This window comes from Polypterus senegalus, chromosome 11, assembly GCF_016835505.1.
Source record: "Polypterus senegalus isolate Bchr_013 chromosome 11, ASM1683550v1, whole genome shotgun sequence".
In the NCBI taxonomy this organism is placed as follows: domain Eukaryota; kingdom Metazoa; phylum Chordata; class Cladistia; order Polypteriformes; family Polypteridae; genus Polypterus; species Polypterus senegalus.
Genome location: NC_053164.1, coordinates 66,211,683 through 66,233,787, shown reverse-complemented (window position 1 = coordinate 66,233,787; position 22,105 = coordinate 66,211,683). Strand labels below are relative to the sequence as shown.

General features: G+C 38.1%; 1 protein-coding gene across 1 annotated transcript in view; it reads left to right on the top strand.

The window, feature by feature from the left end:
- LOC120539117 (C-type mannose receptor 2-like) overlaps positions 1 to 22,105 on the top strand; it is a 116,105-nt gene that overhangs the window by 42,775 nt on the left and 51,225 nt on the right. Inside the window, exons 2-4 of the mRNA XM_039768890.1 lie at positions 6,375 to 6,446; positions 6,539 to 6,584; positions 19,570 to 19,902. Of these exons, the coding sequence (XP_039624824.1) occupies positions 6,548 to 6,584; positions 19,570 to 19,902 (370 nt within the window). The 5' untranslated portion in view covers positions 6,375 to 6,446; positions 6,539 to 6,547. The remainder of the gene's footprint in view (positions 1 to 6,374; positions 6,447 to 6,538; positions 6,585 to 19,569; positions 19,903 to 22,105) is intronic.

Below are 22,105 nucleotides of genomic sequence, written 5' to 3'. Positions count from 1 at the left end.
CTGCACTTAAGTCCAACAACATAATTACAGTGGAGTTTCCTTCATCAGAGGATATCAGAATGTCATTTACAACCCGTGTTAGTGCCGTTTCTGTACTATGACCAGTGCGAAAGCCAGACTGGAATTTCTCAAATAAATTGTAATGCGTAAGGTGTGACTGAAGCTGACTGGCGACTACTTTCTCTAGTATTTTAGAGAGAAATGGTAAATTTGAAATAGGCCTATAGTTATTTAGTATGTGTGGGTCTAGGTCTGACTTTTTAAGTAAAGGTTTAATGACTGACACTTTTAGTGCATCAGGTATGTGCCATGCAGTAATGAACTATTGATAACGGTTAGAATAGGCTGCAAGAACATCCATTGCACTTTTTACTAGTTTTGTTGGCACTGGATCTAGGGAACAAGTAGTGGGCTTCATTTTAGTAATTAAAGTTAAGACTTCCTGGTGAGTTACAGGATTAAAATTATTAAAGTGCTGAATGCAATGTGATGCAGAGTCTGCTAAGCTAGTATTTGGTTTGTAGTGTGATGCTGAGATCTGGGATCTTATATTTTTAATTTTCTCATTGAAGAAGTTCATAAAGTCTGTACTGCTAATATCTGTTGGTATTTTGCACTGTTGATCTGAATTCCCATTTGTTAATTTAGCCACTGCTCTAAAAAGTACCCTAGGATTTTTATTATTGCTATCTATTAATGTAGAATAGTATTCTGAATGAGCTTTAAAGAGGGCTTTTTTATATTTATTTACACTCTCTGTCCATGCAATTTGAAAGACATGTAGCTTTGTTGTTCTCCATCTGCGCTCCAGTTTTCAACACTCTAATTTAAGAGCTTGAGTGTTTTCATTAAACCAGGGAGAGTTTCTATGTGCTTTGATCACTTTTGTTTTTAGGGGAGCCACTGTGTCCAGAGCATCTCTCAAGGTCACATTATAATGTGATATTAGCTGATCTAAATTGTTTTCCATGTTTACATTTGATGTTAACTGATCTAAATGGTGACCCTGTATTCGGATTCAGCGGGTTAGAAAATGGATGGATGGATGATCTAAATGGTTTTCCACAATTACACTCGACTTACTCAAGGTATCTATAAATTTTGAAGCAGAATTACAATCTAGATGTCGCACTGTCTTTGGTTTAATCTGCGAGTGCGTTGGCATGGGCAGAACTAAATCAAACGTAATTAAGAAGTGATCGGAAATAACTACATTTAATGGAGTAATATTTAAATTTTGAATTTCAACTTTGTAAGTTATAATTAAATCTAATGTGTGGTTATGATTATGAGTTGGACCTTTAACAATCTGACAAAATCCTACTGAATTTAACAAATAAGTAAAACATTTGCTAAAAGTGTCAGTTTCCACATCAATGTGTACATTAAAATCCCCATCAGAACTACGTGATCATAATTTATAGCCAAATCAGACAGAAGGTTGCTAAATTCAGTCATGAACAATGAATATGGCCCTGGTGGTCTGTACACTAGCACTATAATTGTGTTGGAATCTGTTTTAATATTTAAAATGAATGCCTCAAAGGATGTAAAGTTGCCTAAATTTTTAGGAGTGATTTGCATTTTGTTACAATGAATTATTCCAAGGCCTCCTCCTCGACCAGAATCTCTAGACTTATGAAGGAACGAGTATCCATCTGGTGACGCCTCTGTTAGGGGAACAGTGTCACATTTACTAAGCCAGGTTTCAGTAAGAAGACACAGATCAGATTTTGTACTTAATATAATATCATTTACCAAAACAGCTTTAGTGCCAAGAGAGCGAATGTTCAATAAACAGCATTTAAAACTGCATGGTTCTTTCTGAACTGCTGATATATTTTTTGTTTTAATTTGAATTAAATTTCTATTACAGATGCCCCTGGTGGAGTGTCTGGTTTTATCCCTTGGTCTAATTATACACCTTATTTTTTGGTTATCAATTAATTTATGGTTTGTATCAAGACTAAATTTACTGGATGCCCCACAACAGGGATTATGGGTAACAGCTTCAGGAAAATAACAGGTGGGATAAACAACAGCCTGTGATTTAAGATCACATGGCTGCGGCCTGGATGGTGCTCTAATCAGTCAACCAGGCAGTTTTGCTGCCATATTAATGAATAAAGCTCCTTTATTAAAGCTTTCCTTTATTAGTTGATCATACTTAAAGCAATTCAGCATGTGGCCACCCTGCCATTTAATGTGCATGGAGATTCGAGTGGTGAAGTGGGGTATGAGGGTCTCCCAATGTGATAGTTTCATTGAGCGGGATGTGGTTGGGAGGGCATCACCCTTGCTGATTTCAATGTGTAGTCACCCAGTTGTTTCATTGAGCTATGGTGATATCTGTACTAGGACACCCGAAATTTTCATTGAGGTAGGGATGAGTGGGGTTTTCCCTTGGTAATTTTCTCATGCAGGGGGAAGATGTGTGGTGGAAAGGCAATTATCTTCAATGCAATTACCATATCTGAAAATCAGTCTGTGATATGTTCAAACACTGGTTTTAAAGATATCTAAATCATTTTAAAGGACACTCGATAGTTTCATTGAGGTAGGGATGGCAGGGTTTCCCTTAGTAATTTTGTCATGCAGGGGGAAGATGTGTGGTGGAAATAAATGTGGGAAACCAATGTATTTATGAGATTTTGCAGTATAAAACATTAATTTTTTTTGTTTGCTATATGTTTTTATTCAATTTTTTAATTTCTCTTTATTGAAAATATATGTGTTATGCTACATTCACACCTATCCTTAGGCTGTCCATTGAACAATATGGTGAAGCGTGAAAATTCTCTTTAATTTTGCTACAGTAATATTTGAATAGTTAAACTACTTGTAAATTCATCATTTTTAAAAGTTGGCACTGTGGGAAAGGGAAATCTTCTTTTAACAAAGATAACAAGAAAAAAACAAAGAGCTATGTTGATGGAGTTGTGGTGGTACTGAAAAAGTATAGAAGACCAAACATATTCACAAAAAAATGTATTTTGATCAAGCATAGAATACAAGCATAAAGCATCAAAGAGAATAAGGAACTCCAACCTAGACTATGAAGAAAGCATCTGATAGCCAGTGTGCATATTTAATAAGAATGGGCAGTCAAAGTGTAAAGTATATAAATCATATTTAGAGGTCTAGAATAATCAGCATTTTTATATATAATATAGTAGTGGTGATGTACATTTTAATACATACTATATATTTTAGGGGATCAAAATAAAATATTAAATACACAGTAAATTGTATAATGTAAATGTTTATAATGTTCATTTAAGGGGATCACAAGATCATGCTTATGTGTACTATCTAAGAAGCAGCATTGCCTAATTTTTCTTATTTTTCTCGGTAAAGATGATGAGAAGGTAACAATGAAGAAGGGAAAGTACAGTTTGTCTTGAAAGTACATACATTTTAATGTTAAAAGACCATATTTATAAATATTGGATTCTGCCAAATACATGATATCTATGCATAAATAAAGCTGTATTAAAGATATAGTTGATAAGCTACCATTAGATTACTTAGCACACAGCAGAGCACATAATAACTGCTTTCCTCAAGAAGTCCACTCTTGACCCACCTCAGGTAGATAATTACAGACCAGTGTCATTCCTCTTCTTTCTATCCAGAACATTGCAATGCACTGTCTCTAACCAAGTCTCTTTCTTTCTTGTATAGAATAGACTGATTGATGCTAATCATTTAGGCTTCAAGAAGGGCCATTCCACAAAGACAGCTCTACTTACTTGTACTATCATCAACACATTACGACAAGCAACATTCAATTTGTCCTGTGCTGCCTTTGATGCTACCTACCACCAGATCCTTCTTACCACCCTCTTTGACCATGGCATCACTGGGATGTGGTTTGAGTTCTACATCTTGGGCAGATCCTACCATGTATCCTGGCATGGAGAGATATCTAGGATACACTAGGCAAACACAGAGTTGCCATTAGAAATCGTGATAACCCCTCTCTGCTTCTCTCTATACAACTCATCTCTGAGCACTATCATTCAGTCCCATGGGTTTTTAATCAATCTGGTGTTAATGATATACACTTGTACCTGAAGTTCCCTCCAGAAGACTACATGGTATCAGCTTCATTTTTGGTTGAATGAACACCATCTCAAGCTTAACCTGGCAAAGACAGACCTTCTTGTTATCCCTGCCCATCAGTCTAATCAGCAGCCCATCTCTGTTTGTCCTGGCTTATTATTGCTAACACCCACAAAGTTGATACGCAACCTTCATGGTGTGATTGATGACTAGCTGTTTTTCAGACACCATGTTGTGGTGGCTTCTCTGTGATGCAGATTCATTCTCTACAATATAACAACATTTTGTTTTTCATGCATAACCCAGAATCACACAAGGAATGCATCAGGCCCTGGTTTTTAACAGCCCTCAGTTTTGATATGTAAGATCAGACTATTTCTGACAAAGTACACAGAACAAATTCTGGCCCAGGCTTTGGCCCTGTCACATCTGGACTACTGCAACTGTCTGCTGATAGGAGTACCGACAAGTGTCACCAAGCTGCTGCAGATGAGTCAAAATGCAGTGGCACATCTGGTGTTCAACCAGCCGAGGCTGACACATCACTTCTTTTTTCAGATCACTACATGTGTTCCTGTAACAGTAAGTATCAAGTTCAAATCCTTGATGCTTGTCTACAGAGTAGTGAGTGAGTCAGCGCCTGTTATAAATTGAGACACTTGTGAGGTCCTATGCTTGTTCTCAACCACTCTGGTCTGTTGATGAACAATGTCTGGTGATGTCTGTGTTTATGTGTACTGTTTGTATACAGTATATGTTGCACCATGGTCCTAGGAAATGTTATTTCATGCCAGTTTGTGCTGCAATACTGTGTATGGAGGGTATGACAAGAAAGACACTTTACTTGACTTGACATCATTACTGATATTAGTTTTATGTTCAGCAATATGTTGTCTAACTGAATGAAAAAATTTACCAACATGCTATTATGATTTGACAGAAACAATCACATGCCAAAGAACTAATATGAGCAACTATTTGAAATAATGTTTGCCATCTGGTATGGAGTATCATCATGCTGAAAGCAGTCATTAGATGATGGGTAAATTGTGGTCATAATGGGATGCACATGGACAGAAACAATACTCAGATAGGCCACTGCATTCATGCGATGATTGATTGGTTTTAACGGACCCAAAGTGTGCAAAGAAAACATTTCCCATGCCATTACACCACTACCACCAGCATGGACTGTTGACGCTGGACAGGTTGGGTACAATGTTACACACTGATGGCACCAAATTCTGACCCAAACCATCTGTGTGTCTCAGCAGAAACCTTTCTACAGCTGTCCACTTTTGGTGAACTTATGCCCACTGCAGCCTTTGCTTTCTGTTCTTGGCTGGCAGGAGTGGAAACTGATGTGGTGTTCTGCTATTTGTATCCCATCTAACTCAGGTTTCAACACGTTTGTGCTTTCTATGATGCTTTTTTTTCTGCTTGACATAGTCATACAGAGTGGTTATCTGATGTACTTTAGCCTTACTGGCACCAAATTGGCTATTCTGCTCTGACCTCTCATCACCATGGTGTTTCTTTCTCCTGAAATGCTGCACAGTGGTTTTTTTTTTTTGCTTGTTTTTTGTACCTTTCTGAATAAAGCCTAGAGACTGTTGTGTGTGCAAATCCCGGGAGATCACCTGTTACAGAAATACTCAGACCAGCCTATCTGGTACCAACAAATATGTTACAGTCAAAATCACTAAAGATTACATTTCTTCCCAATCTGCTGTTTGATGTGAACATTAACCGAAGCTCCTGATCTGTATCTGCATGCTTTTATGCATCGTGTTACTGCCAAATGATTGGCTGATTAGAGAATTGTGTGGATAAGCAGGTGTACAAAGGATTCTAATAATTAACTCAGTGACTGTAAATTTGCAATGTGTGTACAGAAGGTGGTTCCCATAGCCTAATCTTTAATGCTGATGGATTCTTATTTTGACATAAACTATCACATTTTTGTACAGTTTGTGAAGCTTTTTTTAAATTTTATTCTAACTCATCCTTACACTCCCTTGTCCTCAAAATTTTAGTCAATGCAGATCTGTTTAGTCTAGCCATTTTCTTTACTAATTTATATTTTTATGGTTTGTTCTACTGCATATGAATCTCTTAGACAGAGTTAGATTATTTAATTCTCAACATAATATTCTAGAGTTTATAAACTACGGCTTAGCATTAAGAATGAAACGCCTATATTCAAACCATATTTTTTCAACAAGTGTGCATAAAATATTTAAGCAAATTACATGCAAATGAAAAAGATGACAAATATTTTTTTCCTCATTTGAGTTCCTTATTTATAGATGTTGGGAAGAAAAAGGTTGTACAAAAGCAATTAAAGCTGACATGCCTGAGTTACACAGTGCAAAATAAAGGTAGGAACTAAACACATACAAATGTAGCTTTAAATTAGTGACAGTTAGGTATAATATGGCTAAAATTTTTGTTTTGTTTTTTTACTGTTTAGGCTTCTGATATGGAGAAAGACATTTTAGTGATACTTCTGCTAACAGGTAAGTTGTTAATAAGAAGTAAATTTTCATTCATGAAATATACATGTTTTCATGATAAGTTCTGTTTGTTTCTGAGCAATATTTGGTTTTATAGCAGCTATATAATCCCAGTGTCAAATATGCATTTGAAAGACTTTCTACCACAGACTTTTTTTTCTCTGTTGCTAATCTACAATGGAGGTTGTGATGCTGATGGAACTAGTTTTATCTGGTGTTGGGTTTGATAACATGTGTGTTTAGCTCTTTTGACCAGCTCAGTCACTACAACTGTACTTACTGTACATGTCCATTCTCTGCCTTCTGACTTGCTCTTACCCATAGTATTTAATATTTAATATTGGATACTCTGTGTGTGTGCCTCATGTCCTTTAGTGTCTGTGATCCAGATATGTCTTAGCAGGGTGCAGATGAGATTTAAAAGACATACACCTCAAAGCCCAGTAATGTAGTTTCTTAATCTATGTCTTTTTAATTGTGTGACATCCACATTTTGCAGCTGCTTGGGTTTTCCAAAACGGAATATTCCCTTTTTTCCATTTCACCAATGACATGCAGGTTAGGTTATTTTGTACTATGGTCCAAAGTGCAAGCAACAGCAAATTAAAACAAGTGGTGCTCAGAAAATAAGAGGGGATATCTGTCAAGTTTATGCATGGATAACTGTTATGACATGTTATTATAATGTTATGATAATTATGTGACTAAAATCTGATTAGATTAAAAAAAACATATACAAATGCTTCTTGTATATGAAATAACTGAATAACTAAGTAAGTCAAAAAGTGAGACTAGCGTTTCAGCAGGCAGCATTAGAAACAAGGTATATTCATGTTCACAAAATTGTGTTACAGTTTGTAGAAACACTGCATAGTCTGGCTCCTCTAAAAGACATGCTCATTGACTTTAAATTAGCTGGAATAGGTCAGCATGGTTATGTATTTGCAGTAGAATTCAATTCAAAGCTTGTTTATGCCTTCATCTGACTCCTTCCTCCCACATAAAATAGTGGAATGCTACAGACACATATACCTACATTTTCTGTATGTTAATGTATCTTTATTGTTTAAACTGGAACTGAAATTGTAATGTACACAATGCCCTGATGTTCTTGCACACACCTTTATAAAAAGGACTAATTTTATAGTTTTACTTTTATTAAACAAAATGGCACACTCTAAGCTAAATTCAGATTTGAATGTGGTTCTGTCCTGTTTTCACCTACGCCCCAATAACTATATACACTTCTAAAAAAAATAAGGGAACACTTAATCTTCACAGTCTAACACCAAGTCAGTTAAGCTTCAGATATATCAGCCTGTCCAGTTAGGAAACATAATGATTGTGAATCAACTTCACCTACTTTGGGGCAAATGAAAGTGACAACAGGTTCACTGGAGAGGCAACTGCAAGATGGCCCTCAAAAAAAGAATGGTTTTGCTGGTGGTGACCACAATTGCTCTCTCCTTATTCCTTCTCCAGTTTTGCATTTTGCTAGTGTCCTTGGTCCTCATGTATAAATGGTGTGTACACCTGTTTCCACGCTCACTTGTATAAAAACTAAACTTGGCATAAAGCCATGCACATTTCCACAGCAGCCTGGCACATTGCATACGCACTTTTCTGCTTGGTTTTGCAAACTGGTGGCACCCACTGTCAAAGCAGTGCTACTGTTTCTATGTTGTCTCCTTTTATTTAGATTTGCATCAGTTCAATTCAATTCCATAGAAGAGAGTGCATATTTACAGATGATGACAACTGGCTTCTAAGTCAAATTAAATTTCCAAGAGCTATCCCGAAGCTGTGCACTGATAGAATACTAGGATGTGTCCTTGATATAATTTTTATGATGAAATTCATTAAATATGTATATTCCATTTTACAGATAAATTGTTAACTTCATTTAAATAATGTATACTTTTAATAATTAAACAAGTGGGGTCACAGCAGTGCACTGGTAGCAATAAGCTGGTGCCCTGTCCAAGGATTGTACCTCCCTTGCGCTGTAAGCTTGTTGAGACTGGTATGACACTGGATGGATAGATGGGTGAAACAATTAAATGTGAATTAAGAAGATTTTTCAATGTTTCTTAAAAGTTTTGAAGAATTGGTATTCTGAGCTTTCAGCTGGTTTTACATTTACTACAGAGCTTATACTAAGGTGATAGGTTATGTGGAGAAAGGAACTTGGGGTTGGTACATTTGACACACATAGTATTGCATCTTGTGGGAGGCCAGCTCATCGCTACCTCTGCGCCACTGTGTCCTCATGTTTAACACAAGCTTTAATGCATTTCATCATGAAAATTATATCAAGTATACATCTTAGTATTCTAAAATGTTCAGCAATATAATGTATGTAATGTTTGATGATCATCATCAAATTTTCATTCAAGTCCTAAACGTAGATAAAGAGAAACCAGTTAAACAAATGAGACAAAAATATTATCAATCAATCAATCAATCAACATTTATTTATATAGCACATATTCATACAAAAAAATGTAGCTCAAAGTGCTTTACAAAATGAATAGAGAAATAGAAGACACAATAAAAGATAAACATAAGTCAACCTTAATTAACATAGAATAAGAGTAAGGTCCGATGGCCAGGGTGGACAGAAAAACAAAAAACTCCAAAGGCTGGAGAAAAAATAAAATCTGTAGGGTTCCAGACCAAGAGACCGCCCAGTCCCCTCTGGGCATCTACCTAACATAAATCAAACAGTCCTCTTTGTATTTAGCGTTTTCATCGAAGGACCTGATGATGATGGTCACGTAGACTTCTGGCTTTCAGTCCATCAATGTTGGTGCATCATGATGCTTTGAGTAGGTGGTGGTGGCAGGCCGCCACCACAAAGAAACCGGAAAAAGAAACAGAAGAGAGAGTAGGGGTCAGTACGGATTTTAGAGCCACCATGAATAGTTATTATGAAGAATTGAACATACAGAGTATCAGGATTAAGTTAAAGTGAAGTTATAAAAGGCCATGTTAAAGTAATGTGTTTTCAGCAGTGTTTTAAAGTGCTCTACTGTATTTGCCTGGCGAATTCCTATTGGCAGGCTATTCCAGATTTTAGGTGCATAACAGCAGAAGGCCGCCTCACCACTTCTTTTAAGTTTAGCTTTTGGAATTATAAGGAGACACTCATTTGAAGATCTAAGGTTACGATTTGGAATATAACGTGTCAGGCATTCCGATATATAAGATGGAGGAGATTATTTAAGGCTTTATAAACCATAAGCAGTATTTTAAAGTCAATCCTGAATGACACAGGCAACCAGTGTAGTGACATCAAAACTGGAGAAATGTGTTCGGATTTTCTTTTCCCAGTTAGGATTCTAGCAGCTGCATTCTGCACTCGTTGCAAATGATTTATGTCTTTTTGGGTAGTCCTGAGAGGAGTGCGTTACACTAATCTAGTCTACTGAAAACAAAAGCGTGAATTAATTTCTCAGCATCTTTCAATGATATAAGAGGTCTAACTTTAGCTATGTTTCTTAAGTGAAAAATGCTGTCCTAGTGGTCTGATGAATATGCGATTTAAAATTCAGATTACAGTCAACGGTTACCCCTAAATTTTTACTTCCGTCTTAACTTTTAATCCTAGTGCATTAAGTTTATTTCTGATAACCTCGCTGAATCCATTATTGCCAATTACAAAATTTCAGTTTTCTCTTTATTTAGTTTGAGAAAATTACTATTCATCCATTCAGAAATACCAGTAAGACATTGTGTTAGTGTATCGAAAGAGTCGGAGTCATCAGGTGCTATAGATAAGTACAGCTGTGTGTCATCAGCATAGCTGTGGTAGCTCACGTTGTAACCTGAGATAATCTGACCTAACGGAAGCATGTAGATTGAGAATAACAGCGGACCCAGGATAGAGCCTTGTGGAACACCATATCGGATATCATGTGTCTTTGAGATTTGATTACCACAACTCACAAAGAATTTTCTCCCTGCCAGGTAGGATTCAAACCAATTTAAGACACTGCCAGAGAGGCCCACCCATTGACTAAGGCGATTTCTAAGAATATTATGATCAATGGTGTCAAATGCAGCACTCAGATCTAAGAGGATGAGAACAGATAAAGGGCCTCTGTCTGCATTTACCCCAAGTCATTTACTACTTTAACAAGTGCAGTTTCTGTACTGTGATTTGTTCTGAAGCCTGACTGAAAGTATCAAGAATAGCATGTTTATTTAGGTGGTCATTTAACTGCATAATGACTGCCTTCTCTAGAATTTTACTTAAGAAGGGCAGGTTAGAAATGGGTCTAAAATTTTCAAAGGCAGAGGGGTCAAGATTATGTTTCTTAAGAAGGGGTTTAACTACAGCAGTCTTAAGACAGTCTGGAAAGACCCCGTATCTAATGAGAATTTACTATGTCCAGAATATTGTCAATTAGACGCCTGATATTTCTTTGAAAAACCTGGTTGGTATTGGGTCAAGGACGCAGGTGGAGGGTTTCAGTTGAGAGATTATACTATGTAATTCAGGTAAATCTATCCTGGTGAAAGCATTTAATTTGTTTATAACGGAGTACCGGGCTTTGGAGGTTCTGCAGTGTTGGGGAGATATACTATGTTATCTCTAATATCATTAATTTTTGAGTGAAAAATACAGCAATGTTCTCACAGGTTTCACTGGAAGTATTCTGGGGGCATTCCTTTGTGTTACCTGGGTTTAACAGACGATCAATTGTTGAAAATAAGACTCTGGGATTACTAGCATTGTTATTTATAATATTAGAGAAATAGCAGCCTCTCAAGACGGACAGTGTTATTGTATTCTGTTATTTTAACTTTTAATATTTCATAGTGGATAGTTAGTTTAGTTTTCCTCCATTTACGCTCAGCTCTACCACATGTTCTTTTAAATCAGACACTCTTTGGGTCTTCCATGGAATAACAGTACTAGAGGATTTTTAACTGTCTTTTCAGGTGCAACTATGTCAACAGCAGTTCTTACTTTAGAATTAAAGTTTTCCACTTTACTATTTACATTATCCTCGCTATTATAGCTGGCATTATAAACGGACTGATTGCTTAGAATAGTTGTAAGTTTTAAAGCTGCTGATGAGTCAAAGAAGCGTTTTTAACAAAATGCTTCTCATGAGCGTTTTCTATCTTTATTTCTATATTAAATAGTAGAAGGAAATGGTCTGATAGACCGATATCAGTGACCTGCTTTATATCAACTTTAAGTCCTTTAGTAATCACTAAGTCTAACGTATGACCTGCTTTATGTGTAGGCTGATTTACGAGCTGCCTCAAATCAAAAGAGTCCAGGAGGTTCATGAATTCCTTTACCTTTTGGTCACACTGATTGTCGACATGAAAGTTAAAGTCGCCGACTATTAAGAGTGTCATAGTTTGTAACTAAAATTGACATTAAGTCAGAGAATTCCTCAAGGAAAGACGCGTTATATTTAGGAGGTCTATACACGGATAATATAGAACGTGAGAATCTCCATGAATAACAACGGCGAGATACTCAAAGGACTTAAATTTACCAAAACTAACATCTTTACATTTTAATCGCTCGAGTAAATGTTTGCCAAACCCCTTTTCCCTGGCGGTCGCACGAGTAAAACTGTAATCCGGGCGCAGATTCGATTAAAACTGCCGCCCATTGAATTAAGCCATGTTTCATTTAGCAATAAAATCAATGTTTCTATCACTAATAAGATCGTTTATAAAAATGTCTTGTTAGTTAAAGCTCTAACATTTAATAGTGCCATATTTAATGTTTCTGAAGGGCAGAGCTGAATTTTATGCGTGTTATGGTAATCGGAACAAAAATTAAGTTATTTTTGTTAACGCCGCTCTGTGTGTACTTTTTATGTAATCTACAATCCGTTTTTATAGTCTTAATGCAGTGTTGATCTGAAGTAGTAATTTCAATTAAATTATTGGTGTTTTGCCGCACTGCCTAGATTTTTACGTGCATTAAGATTTGTTATTAGATTATTAATGATGTGCACTTTAACGGAAGACTCTGTTGCCATTATGTCCTATCAAACCAGTAGCATTACGTAAGGGGTTAGCAGTAGAAGTAGACAGTCAAGATAGACGAATTACCTTAGCGATGTTTTCGGAGAGGACCCGGCGCCAAATCTATTCGGATGCAGTCCATCCCGCTTGAAGAAGCGGCCTTTCCCAAAAAGATCCCAGTTGTCTATAAACCCGATGTCTTGATTCTCGCAGAAGCCTCTCAGCCAGTTGTTTAAACCCAGCAGACGACTGTAGTATTCATGCGATCGCCTGACGAGAGGTAGTGGACCCGAGATGAAGATTTTTGCGGATGGGGTCCTCTCCTTCGTGTCTTCAACTAGTGCTGCGAAGTCAGCCTTGAGAACCTCTGACTCTCGGTGCCTTATGTCGTTTACGCCGGCATGTAGAATGATGGATCCAATTGCCCTCTTGTGCTTCTGGTAGAAGGTCGGCGCCCGCCTCATCACATCTCGAACTCGAGCACCGGGAAAACAAGAAACAAAGGATTTTTGATTAGGGCACGTGATATTCAGGTTTCGTACAATGGAATCACCTACCACGATTACATCACCCGGGGTTGAAGGCAGACTGGGGACGCGGAGAGGGTCGAATCGATTTTGGATTTGAATGCTCGCCTGTGCCGCTGGAGGTGTTCTAGCCTTGAACCCCCGCCTGCAAAGCTGAAACCCGTCGAGGTCTTCATCAGCGTTGTCGTTGTTCCTACGAGGCGCGGGGGTGAAGCTTACTTGCCCTTGGACTTGAGCGGCACGAGGTGGGGTTGATGTTACGCCGACTTCAGTTGTTTGGTGTGGTTTGTCCAGCAGCCGAGTCTTCAAGTCTCTGAGGTACCTTCGTCTAGACAGGAGTTTCTGAATCTGTTTGTCGAGTGCCTGGAGTTCCTCGACAACGATGGCAACGCGATTCATCTCACTGTCGGCCATTGTCTGCTTCTACTTCCGCTTCCGCTTCGTCACCTAGGAAAGAAAGAGAGAAAGTTAGTTCAATGCCAATCTGTAGGGGTTCCAGACCAAGAGACCGTCATTTATTTATTAAGGAAAATGATCAAATATTACATATTTGTGAGTGGCAAAAGTATGTGAACCTTTACTTTCAGTATCAGGTGTGACCCCACTTTGCAGCAATAACTGCAACTAAATGTTTCCTGTAACTTTTGATCATTCCTGCACACTGGCTTGGAGGAATTTTAGCCCATTCCTCCGTACAGAACAGCTTCAAATCTGGGATGTTGGTGGATTTCCTCACATTAACTGCTTGCTTCAGGTCCTTCCACAACATTTCGATTGGATTAAGGTCAGGACTTTGACTTGGCCATTCAAAAACATTAACTTTATTCTTCTTTAACCATTCTTTGGTGGAACGACTTGTGTGCTTAGGATCGTTGTCTTGCTGCGTGACCCACCTTCTCTTGAGATTCAGTTTATGGACAGATGTTCTGACATTTTCCTTTAGAATTCTCTGATATAATTCAGAATTCATTGTTCCATCAATGAAGGCAAGTCGTCCTGGCCCAGATGCAGCAAAACAGGCCAAAATCATGATACTACCACCACCATGTTTCACAGATGGGATAAGGTTCTTATGCTAGAATGCAGTGTTTTCCTTTCTCCAAACATAACGCTTTTCATTTAAACCAAAAAGTTCTATTTTGGTCTCATCTGTCCACAAAACATTCTTCCAATAGCCTTCTGGTTTGTCCATGTGATCTTTAGCAAACTGCAGACGAGCAGAAATGTTTTTTTGGAGAGCAGTGGCTTTCTCCTTGCAACCCTGCCATGCACACTATTGTTGTTCAGTTTTCTCCTGATGGTGGACTCATGAACATGAATATTAGCCAATGTCAGAGAGGCTTTCAGCTTAGAATTTACCCTGGGGTCCTTTGTGACCTCGCCGACTATTAAACGCCTTGCTCTTGGAGTGATCTTTGTTGGTCGACCACTCCTGGGGAGGGTAACAGTGGTCTTGAATTTCCTCCATTTGTACACAATCTGTCTGACTGTGGATTGGTGGAGTCCAAACTCTTTAGAGATGGTTTTGCAACCTTTTCCAGCCTGATGAGCATCAACAACTCTTTTTCTGAGGTCCTCAGAAATCTTCTTTGTTTGTGCCATGATACACTTCCACAAACATGTGTTGTGAAGAGCAGACTTTGATAGATCCCTGTTCTTCAAATAACACAGGGTGCCCACTCACACCTGATTGTCATCCCATTTATTGAAAACACCTGACTCTAATTTCACCTTCAAACTAACTGCTAATCCTAGAGGTTCACATACTTTTGCCACTCACAAATATGTAATATTCAATCATTTTCCTCAATAAATAAATGATCAAGTATAATATTTTTGTCTCATTTGTTTAACTGGTTTCTCCTTATCTACGTTTAGGACTTGAGTCAAAATCTGATAATGTTTTAGGTCATATTTATGCAGAAATATAGAAAATTCTAAAGGGTTCGCAAACGTTCAAGCACAACTGTGTATATATATATATATATATATATATATATATATATATATATATATATATATATATTGTGGAAAGACAGCCCCTGGACACAGACACAAGAATGTATAAAATACGTTTATTTCCGTTATAGCACCACAATGCCTTATCCCAACAACACTTTTGTCTCTCTTTCTCTTTCTCTTCCGCTCTCTCTCTTTCTCTTCCTTGGACCTCCACTCCCATCCTCAAAAGCTCCGTCTCCTTCCTCCCAACTCCGGCTCATCTACTGCGGGGAGGCGGCCCCTTTTATAATGACCCGAATGGGCTCCAGGTTCTAGGTCTGACAACACTTCCTAGTGTGGCAGAAGTGTCAGGAGAGCACCCAGAAGCACTCCGGGTGCCCCTGGGATTTCTTCTGGCAGTACTACCTGGTGTGGCATAAGTGCTGCCATCCAGGGTTCCATAACCATCCGGGCACCCCCTGGCGGTGGCCACGTCCTCCAATAGGGATGAGCTTCTCAGCTCCATTCCACTGGCCCCAAAGCAGACATGGGTGGCTGCCCTCTTGTGGCCCAGGGGAGGTGTCGTCTCTCTCGTGGACCGTCCAGGCATCCTGGCTGGGTAGGGTCCCCAGCTGTCTGGCACAATATACAATATACACAATGTCAATATATATATATATATATATATATATATATATATTGTCGCAAAAACAAGACATATGAGTCATTAAAAGGTTTGGGGCAGCCACCTGTATAATTGATTTCCTGGCTGCAAAGTCGATCAAATAAATACAGCACTGCTGTGCACAAAACCGAGTCCAAAGCGGAACTGAGGGAATAGGGAAAAGGTGGAGGCTTTTAAAGGGGAAGACAGGAAGTGAAGTCAAAGGGGTCGGGTTAATGAAGGTCTTCTGCCTTTGGTTTTAGCCCGGATGTGACATCACAGGGGCCGGAGCCGGCAAGGTCTCCTTCCATTGGCTCGGTCCCGGAAGTGACGTCAAGAGGACCAGGTGGGATTTCCCGTGAATGGTGTGCAGGCAAGGGAGTAAAATGAGTCTATGCACTCTGCTACATCCCGGTTTGTCTCGGAACTGTCCTTACTCAAGACCTTTAGCTGCCTCCCATGCACATGTGTGTGACAATATATATACACACACACACATACCGTATATATATATATATATATATATATATATATATATATATATATATATATATATATATATATATATATATATACAGTATATTGAAGAAACAGGAAGTGGTAGACATAAGGGCCTGCTTATGTTATGAAATGCAGCATCTGCTTTGTCATTCCATACCACATGGTTCACAGCCTATTTCTTTATTAACAGTAGAATTACCAGAGCCTACGAAAAAACTTGTAGATCCGTCCCACCTTAAATCGCTTCTTAAATCCGTTCACACATCTCTGCCAGCGTCTTTTGTCATCTAAATGTGCTGATAAAGACAAGCTACAAGCAGCCAGTTATTCCATCCCCCCCAGCTAATGCCTTGATTGATTATCTGGGAGTGAAGTGGAGTTTTAGAGTGGAAATAATAGATTGTTATTTGGAACACACGCATTTCATGTATGTTCCGTTTCTACAGTAATCTGTGTAAGCACATTGTTAAAACAAAAACTTTTTCATATTTTAGTAATAAATGTTACAAAATGTAGGCATAGACTATAAAATGTGTGAAGCCTGAAGTCCAAACATCAAATAAACACTTTCACAAAAGGTTCAAGAATGACACAACAGCTTCTGTGGCATACAGTTAAGATTTGCTGACTCTGAATGCAATTGGCCTGCTGTGCCTCAAAGACCCGAGTTTGATTCCCTGCTGGGGAGAAAATGTTTTTTTTTACTTTTTAACCTTCGTTGCTCTGCCTGCCTGCCTAAACTCCCTGTATATCTATATAGTAATAACAGTAATTTTATTATTATATAGCAGCTTCCCTGTCTGCCTATTATATAGTGCCTTTCCTTCCTATCTACTGTATCTATATATCTATCCCCTTAGCTGTTTTTTTTATATATCTATTATACAGTGCCCATGGGGGGCCAAACAGGCAATTACAATGATTTTCAGAATATATAAAGTCATTCCAGAATATATAAAGTCAGAGTTAGAATATATAAAGTCATTACCGAATATACAGTATAAAGTCAGCGTCGGAATATATAACCTCATTCCTGAATATATAAATTTAAAATCAGATTATATTGATATTGATTGAAATGACTCAATGATTTCTTAATACAACGTAATGAAATAAGTTAATAAAAACACCTTTAGAAAAATATTTTTAAAAAACCCACTGTTCAGTTAATTCATTCAAATTTATCCCAAATTTATTTATTCTTTTTGTATGAGCACATTTTTGGACGAATCTCACAAGCCCGATCGACTCTGAGTGGCTTCTGTCGAAGTTTACCTTTCACTAGTATGAGTGAAATGACAAGCACGGAAATTTTATATATTCGTGAATATTTTTATATATTCCAATGCCGACTTTATATATTCAAAAATGACTTTAAATATTCCAACGCTGACTTTATATAATCAGGCTTTGACTTGTTCATGTTAATTTCAGTACTCAATTGTTAAAAAAAATTTAAAAGGAGCATCCCACATGAAATATAACGATCTCATTAATTGACAGCGCATACCAATTTATAAATTTTATGTCCGTTTGAGGTTAAAAAGAAAAAAAAATTGCACTTTTTCCCCAAAAGGGAATTGAACCCGGGTCTTCAAGGCATGGCAAGCCTACTGCCTTCTGAGTCACCAAATCTTACCGCTAAGGCACAGAAGCTGTTGTATCATTCTTGAACCTTTAAGTGTTTATTTGATGTTTGGACTTCATGCTTCACACATTTTATTGTTTATGCCTACATTTTGTAACAATTATTACTAAACTATGAAAAAGTTTCTGTTTTAACAATGTGTTTACACAGATTACTGTAGAAACGGAACACACATGAAATGCGTGTGTTCAAAATAAGGATCTATTATTTCCACTCTAAAACTCCACTTCATTCCCAAATAATCAATCAAGGCATGACCTGGGAGAAATTTGTGTACATTCTAAGTCGGTGGAGGGATGGAATAGCTGGCTGCTTGCAGCTTGTCTTTATCAGCACATTTAGATGACAAAAGACGCTGGTGGAGAGGTGTGATGGGATTTAGAGGTGGACCGGATCTACGAGTTATTTCGTAGGCTCTGGTAATTCTAGTGTTAAATCTGTCAAGGGTGCTGCTCTCTCGGGGAATTGGGGAACAAACAGGTGGTAGTACCTGGCCAATCCAGGACGGGGCCATTTCAATATGGCATCTACTTTAGAACATTGTTGTTTGACCTTGCCCACACCCACTAGGTAGCCTAAATATTTGGCTTTGAGTAATCCAAAGAAAGATTTGTTCACATTAATTCAGAGTCCAGATTTATCCAGAGTCAGCAGCACCAACCGAACCTGCTCAATGTGTTTCTTACATGTGTCAGAATAGTTGATGACGTCATTCAGATAGGCGGCACTATAGTTGCAAGATTTCCTATTGCAATATAATGTATGCCAAGCTCATAGGTCTTGCCCAAAGTTTGAAGATGATGAGTTCTAGGTGTATATCACAGGATGGATCTCATAACAAGCATCTTCCATTTTCTTATCCACACAACTATCTCTAAAGACTTGGACCTAAATCCTTTTTTATAGATATACAGTGACCTGAGACGAATACTGGAGACCTTTGGTAATGCTGGTTTGACTTGTATCGAATAAGCGGTTGCTCATGGAGTCCTGAATGAGGCACATTACCTGCACTATGAGGGAGCATCAGTGACGGCACTATGTCCATGTGACGTGATTCCCCGAGTGTGATCCAGCTCGCAGGATCCTCATTGTTAAGGCCCCGAGTGGCTGGACCAGGCCAAGAGGACACCCACGTAACACCTGGCTGCAGCAGATAGAGGGTCATTTCCAGAGGATGGGATGGACCACGAGTTTGCTTGGGTGGTTGCCAACCAGGATTCTGAGCTGTTTTGTCATGTGGTGGTTGCAGCAATGTGCTGTACCAGTGCATATTCCCCAACCTGACCCTTTGCTACACTGACAACTATCTGGCGTAATGGAAATATACTTGCATAATATAAAACAATATAATAAATATTAATTTATCCATTCTTCCGAATCTTGACTACATACTCTTTATACAAAGCAGGATATGAAGAATTGGAAGGAAGGAAAAAAAGAGGCACAATGTACTTGTCAAATGAATAAATGAATTTGGTATTTGCTTAACAAATGAGACATAAGCTAATCATACTTAATGATTGTATTAATCTTAACAATTGAACTTAAAAAGCATACAAGGTAGAAGACGAAACTTGGTGTCATAAATGAGGCAATGTAGAAAAAAAGTACAGTACAAAATACATTTATAGTGCATTTACTTGTTTAAATAAAGGCTTGTCATGGCCCTTTCTAATAATTTTTCTAAAAAATTCTTTACTACAGGGTCATATTCAATGATGTCTTGCAATGTCACCCAATTTACCTTTGTGTCAAACAAAATGACAGGGGATGCTGCACGGAATTTCTGCAGAACTACTTTCACAGATTTGGCTACAGTTGAAAATGAAGACATAAATCAGCAACTGGTAAACATTGCCCAAGGAAATTCATCCTGGATTGGACTGCTACGTAACAGAGACAACTGGCAGTGGTCAAGGGGGGAAAACGTTAATTATACCAACTGGAGTAGATACTTCTACTGTGCATTTCTTCAAACAGATGGCTCCTGGAATGATGATATATGCAGCAGAGAAATGCCTTTCATGTGTTACAATGGTAGGCAATTTAATATTTAATGATTTGTGCACATTAATATTGCCAAAAAACTGAATGGAATAGGTAAGTTTATAGTTTATTTGAAAAAATATCTTGGTTAAAAAAAATGTGATGGCTGATAACTGAGTCTGTCAAAATACAAAATTAATGTTCTTTCTCAATATGTAATTGAGTCACCTGAGCTCCTCTTGTATGTTATTTTACTTTACTGACCAAGTTGGATTTGCTTCTAATATATAATTTTACAGCTTATGACCAGCAGGGAGCTGTGTAGCTCCCCAACACAAAGGCTGAGACAGAAGTTCTCCAATGAGCAAGGTGTTTTATTGCACAAAACTGTTACACCACAAAGCATTTCCTGCACCAAAACTATAATTCTCACTCTCTACAATTCCATTGTCTCTCCTCCACTCCTCCAGGCAAGCTTTGTCTTCCTCCTCCTGACTCTGGCTCATTGATGTTGAAGCAGGAGGCTCCTTTTATGGAGGACCCAGTAGTACTTCCATTGTACTGAAACTGTGGCTCGAGAGCACCCCGCAAGCCCCCACAAAACCAACAGGACTGAACCAACAGAACTACCATTCCCATGAAGCCCTGTAGGTATCTGCAAGGGTACTATAACCCAGGGATGCTGCCACCTACCGTGTGAGCGAGGACAATGACCTGAATACACTGCCATCACCTGTCCATCCATTATACTATTGTCCTGGCTGGGTAAAGATCCTGGCACAGCTCTGGCTAGGACACAAGTCCCTGCATGCCATTTCTCACAAGCTTTAATTTCATCATTTATTATTGTGGGCTGTAGGGAGCATCTCACACCCAAAATCCCAGACACAACTGACTACAACTCAGGCTTTGGTTCAGAAAGACTCTTTATTATGGGAAAGTATCTTCCACACCAATAAGATAGTGCTTAAACGATGCCCTCTCTCAATACACAGGAAGCACAATAGTCTATTATTTCCTTCCTTTTTTCCACCAGGTGAGCTTTGTTTTCCTTTCTCCTGACACCTTTTTAAGACACCCAGAAATACTTCTGGTATCATAGTATTGTCTCTAGGGGAGCCTCCTCCTGGTAGCTTCCTTCAACAGCATCTAAGGAGCCCAACAGGACAGCCAGTTGGCAGATGCATGCTGCCATCCAGTGCAATGGAGGAATACATGACCCCAGGAGTCATTCTCCCACTGTACTTTCCTTTTTTGTCTCCACAGTCAGGTTAAAACAACACTTACCCTGTCGGGATTCCCTTATATCCATACTGTCCAGCCATGACTGCTTCCTGGATGGAAGAGGGAACAACAACTTTTTTTTTAGAATGCTTTCCAGCACAATATTCATTATAATAGTTTTCTTACTCTAGACTTGCATAGAGCTGAAAGTAGGTAGGCTGAGAGAGGATGTATATTTATAGCATCCCTTACAAAAATTAAGTACATGTAAAATATATTTTTAAATATATTACTAAAAAGAGGTTTTTTGTGATCATTCATTTACTACTTGTGTAAAAACAAATACAGATACACAATGTACATTATATATATATATATATATATATATATATATATATATATATATATATATATATATATATACAGGGGTCCTCGGGTTACGACACAGTTCTGTTCCTACAACAGTGATGTAACCTGAATTTTGGTGCAAGTTGAAACACACCCTAGCTTAAGTCACTTACTTATCCTAACACATTTGCAAAATCATAAGTCATTCATCAAGTAGGTATAATAAAATATGCATCTATGATATATCATTAATAAAAAAAGAATAAATTGTTATTAGTGGGTTCCTTTCAAAAAAACCTTAGGGGGCGCGATTAAAACTGTTCTGAAAACTCGGGTCGCAAATACTTAAAGGTTGAGAAATGCTGATCTAGAACTCAAAAACACAACTAAGCCACAGAAAAAGGAAAAGGAGATAAATATACTGTACTGTACACTGTACTGTAGTAACAGAAAAATTGAGTGTAAAAAAAAATACTATCTTTATTCCTTCTCACGTCTCAATTTTTTAAAGTTTTTATGGGAGTGAGCGTTGTAAACTCGAAATGTTGTATGTCGAGACATTGTAACCCGAGGACCCCCTGTATATATTGTGGACTAAGCCCCGGACACAGACAGGCAGACATGTTGTTAAGCACCACCACACGTTTATTTACACTACTATATACAAGAATTAAAGTGCACC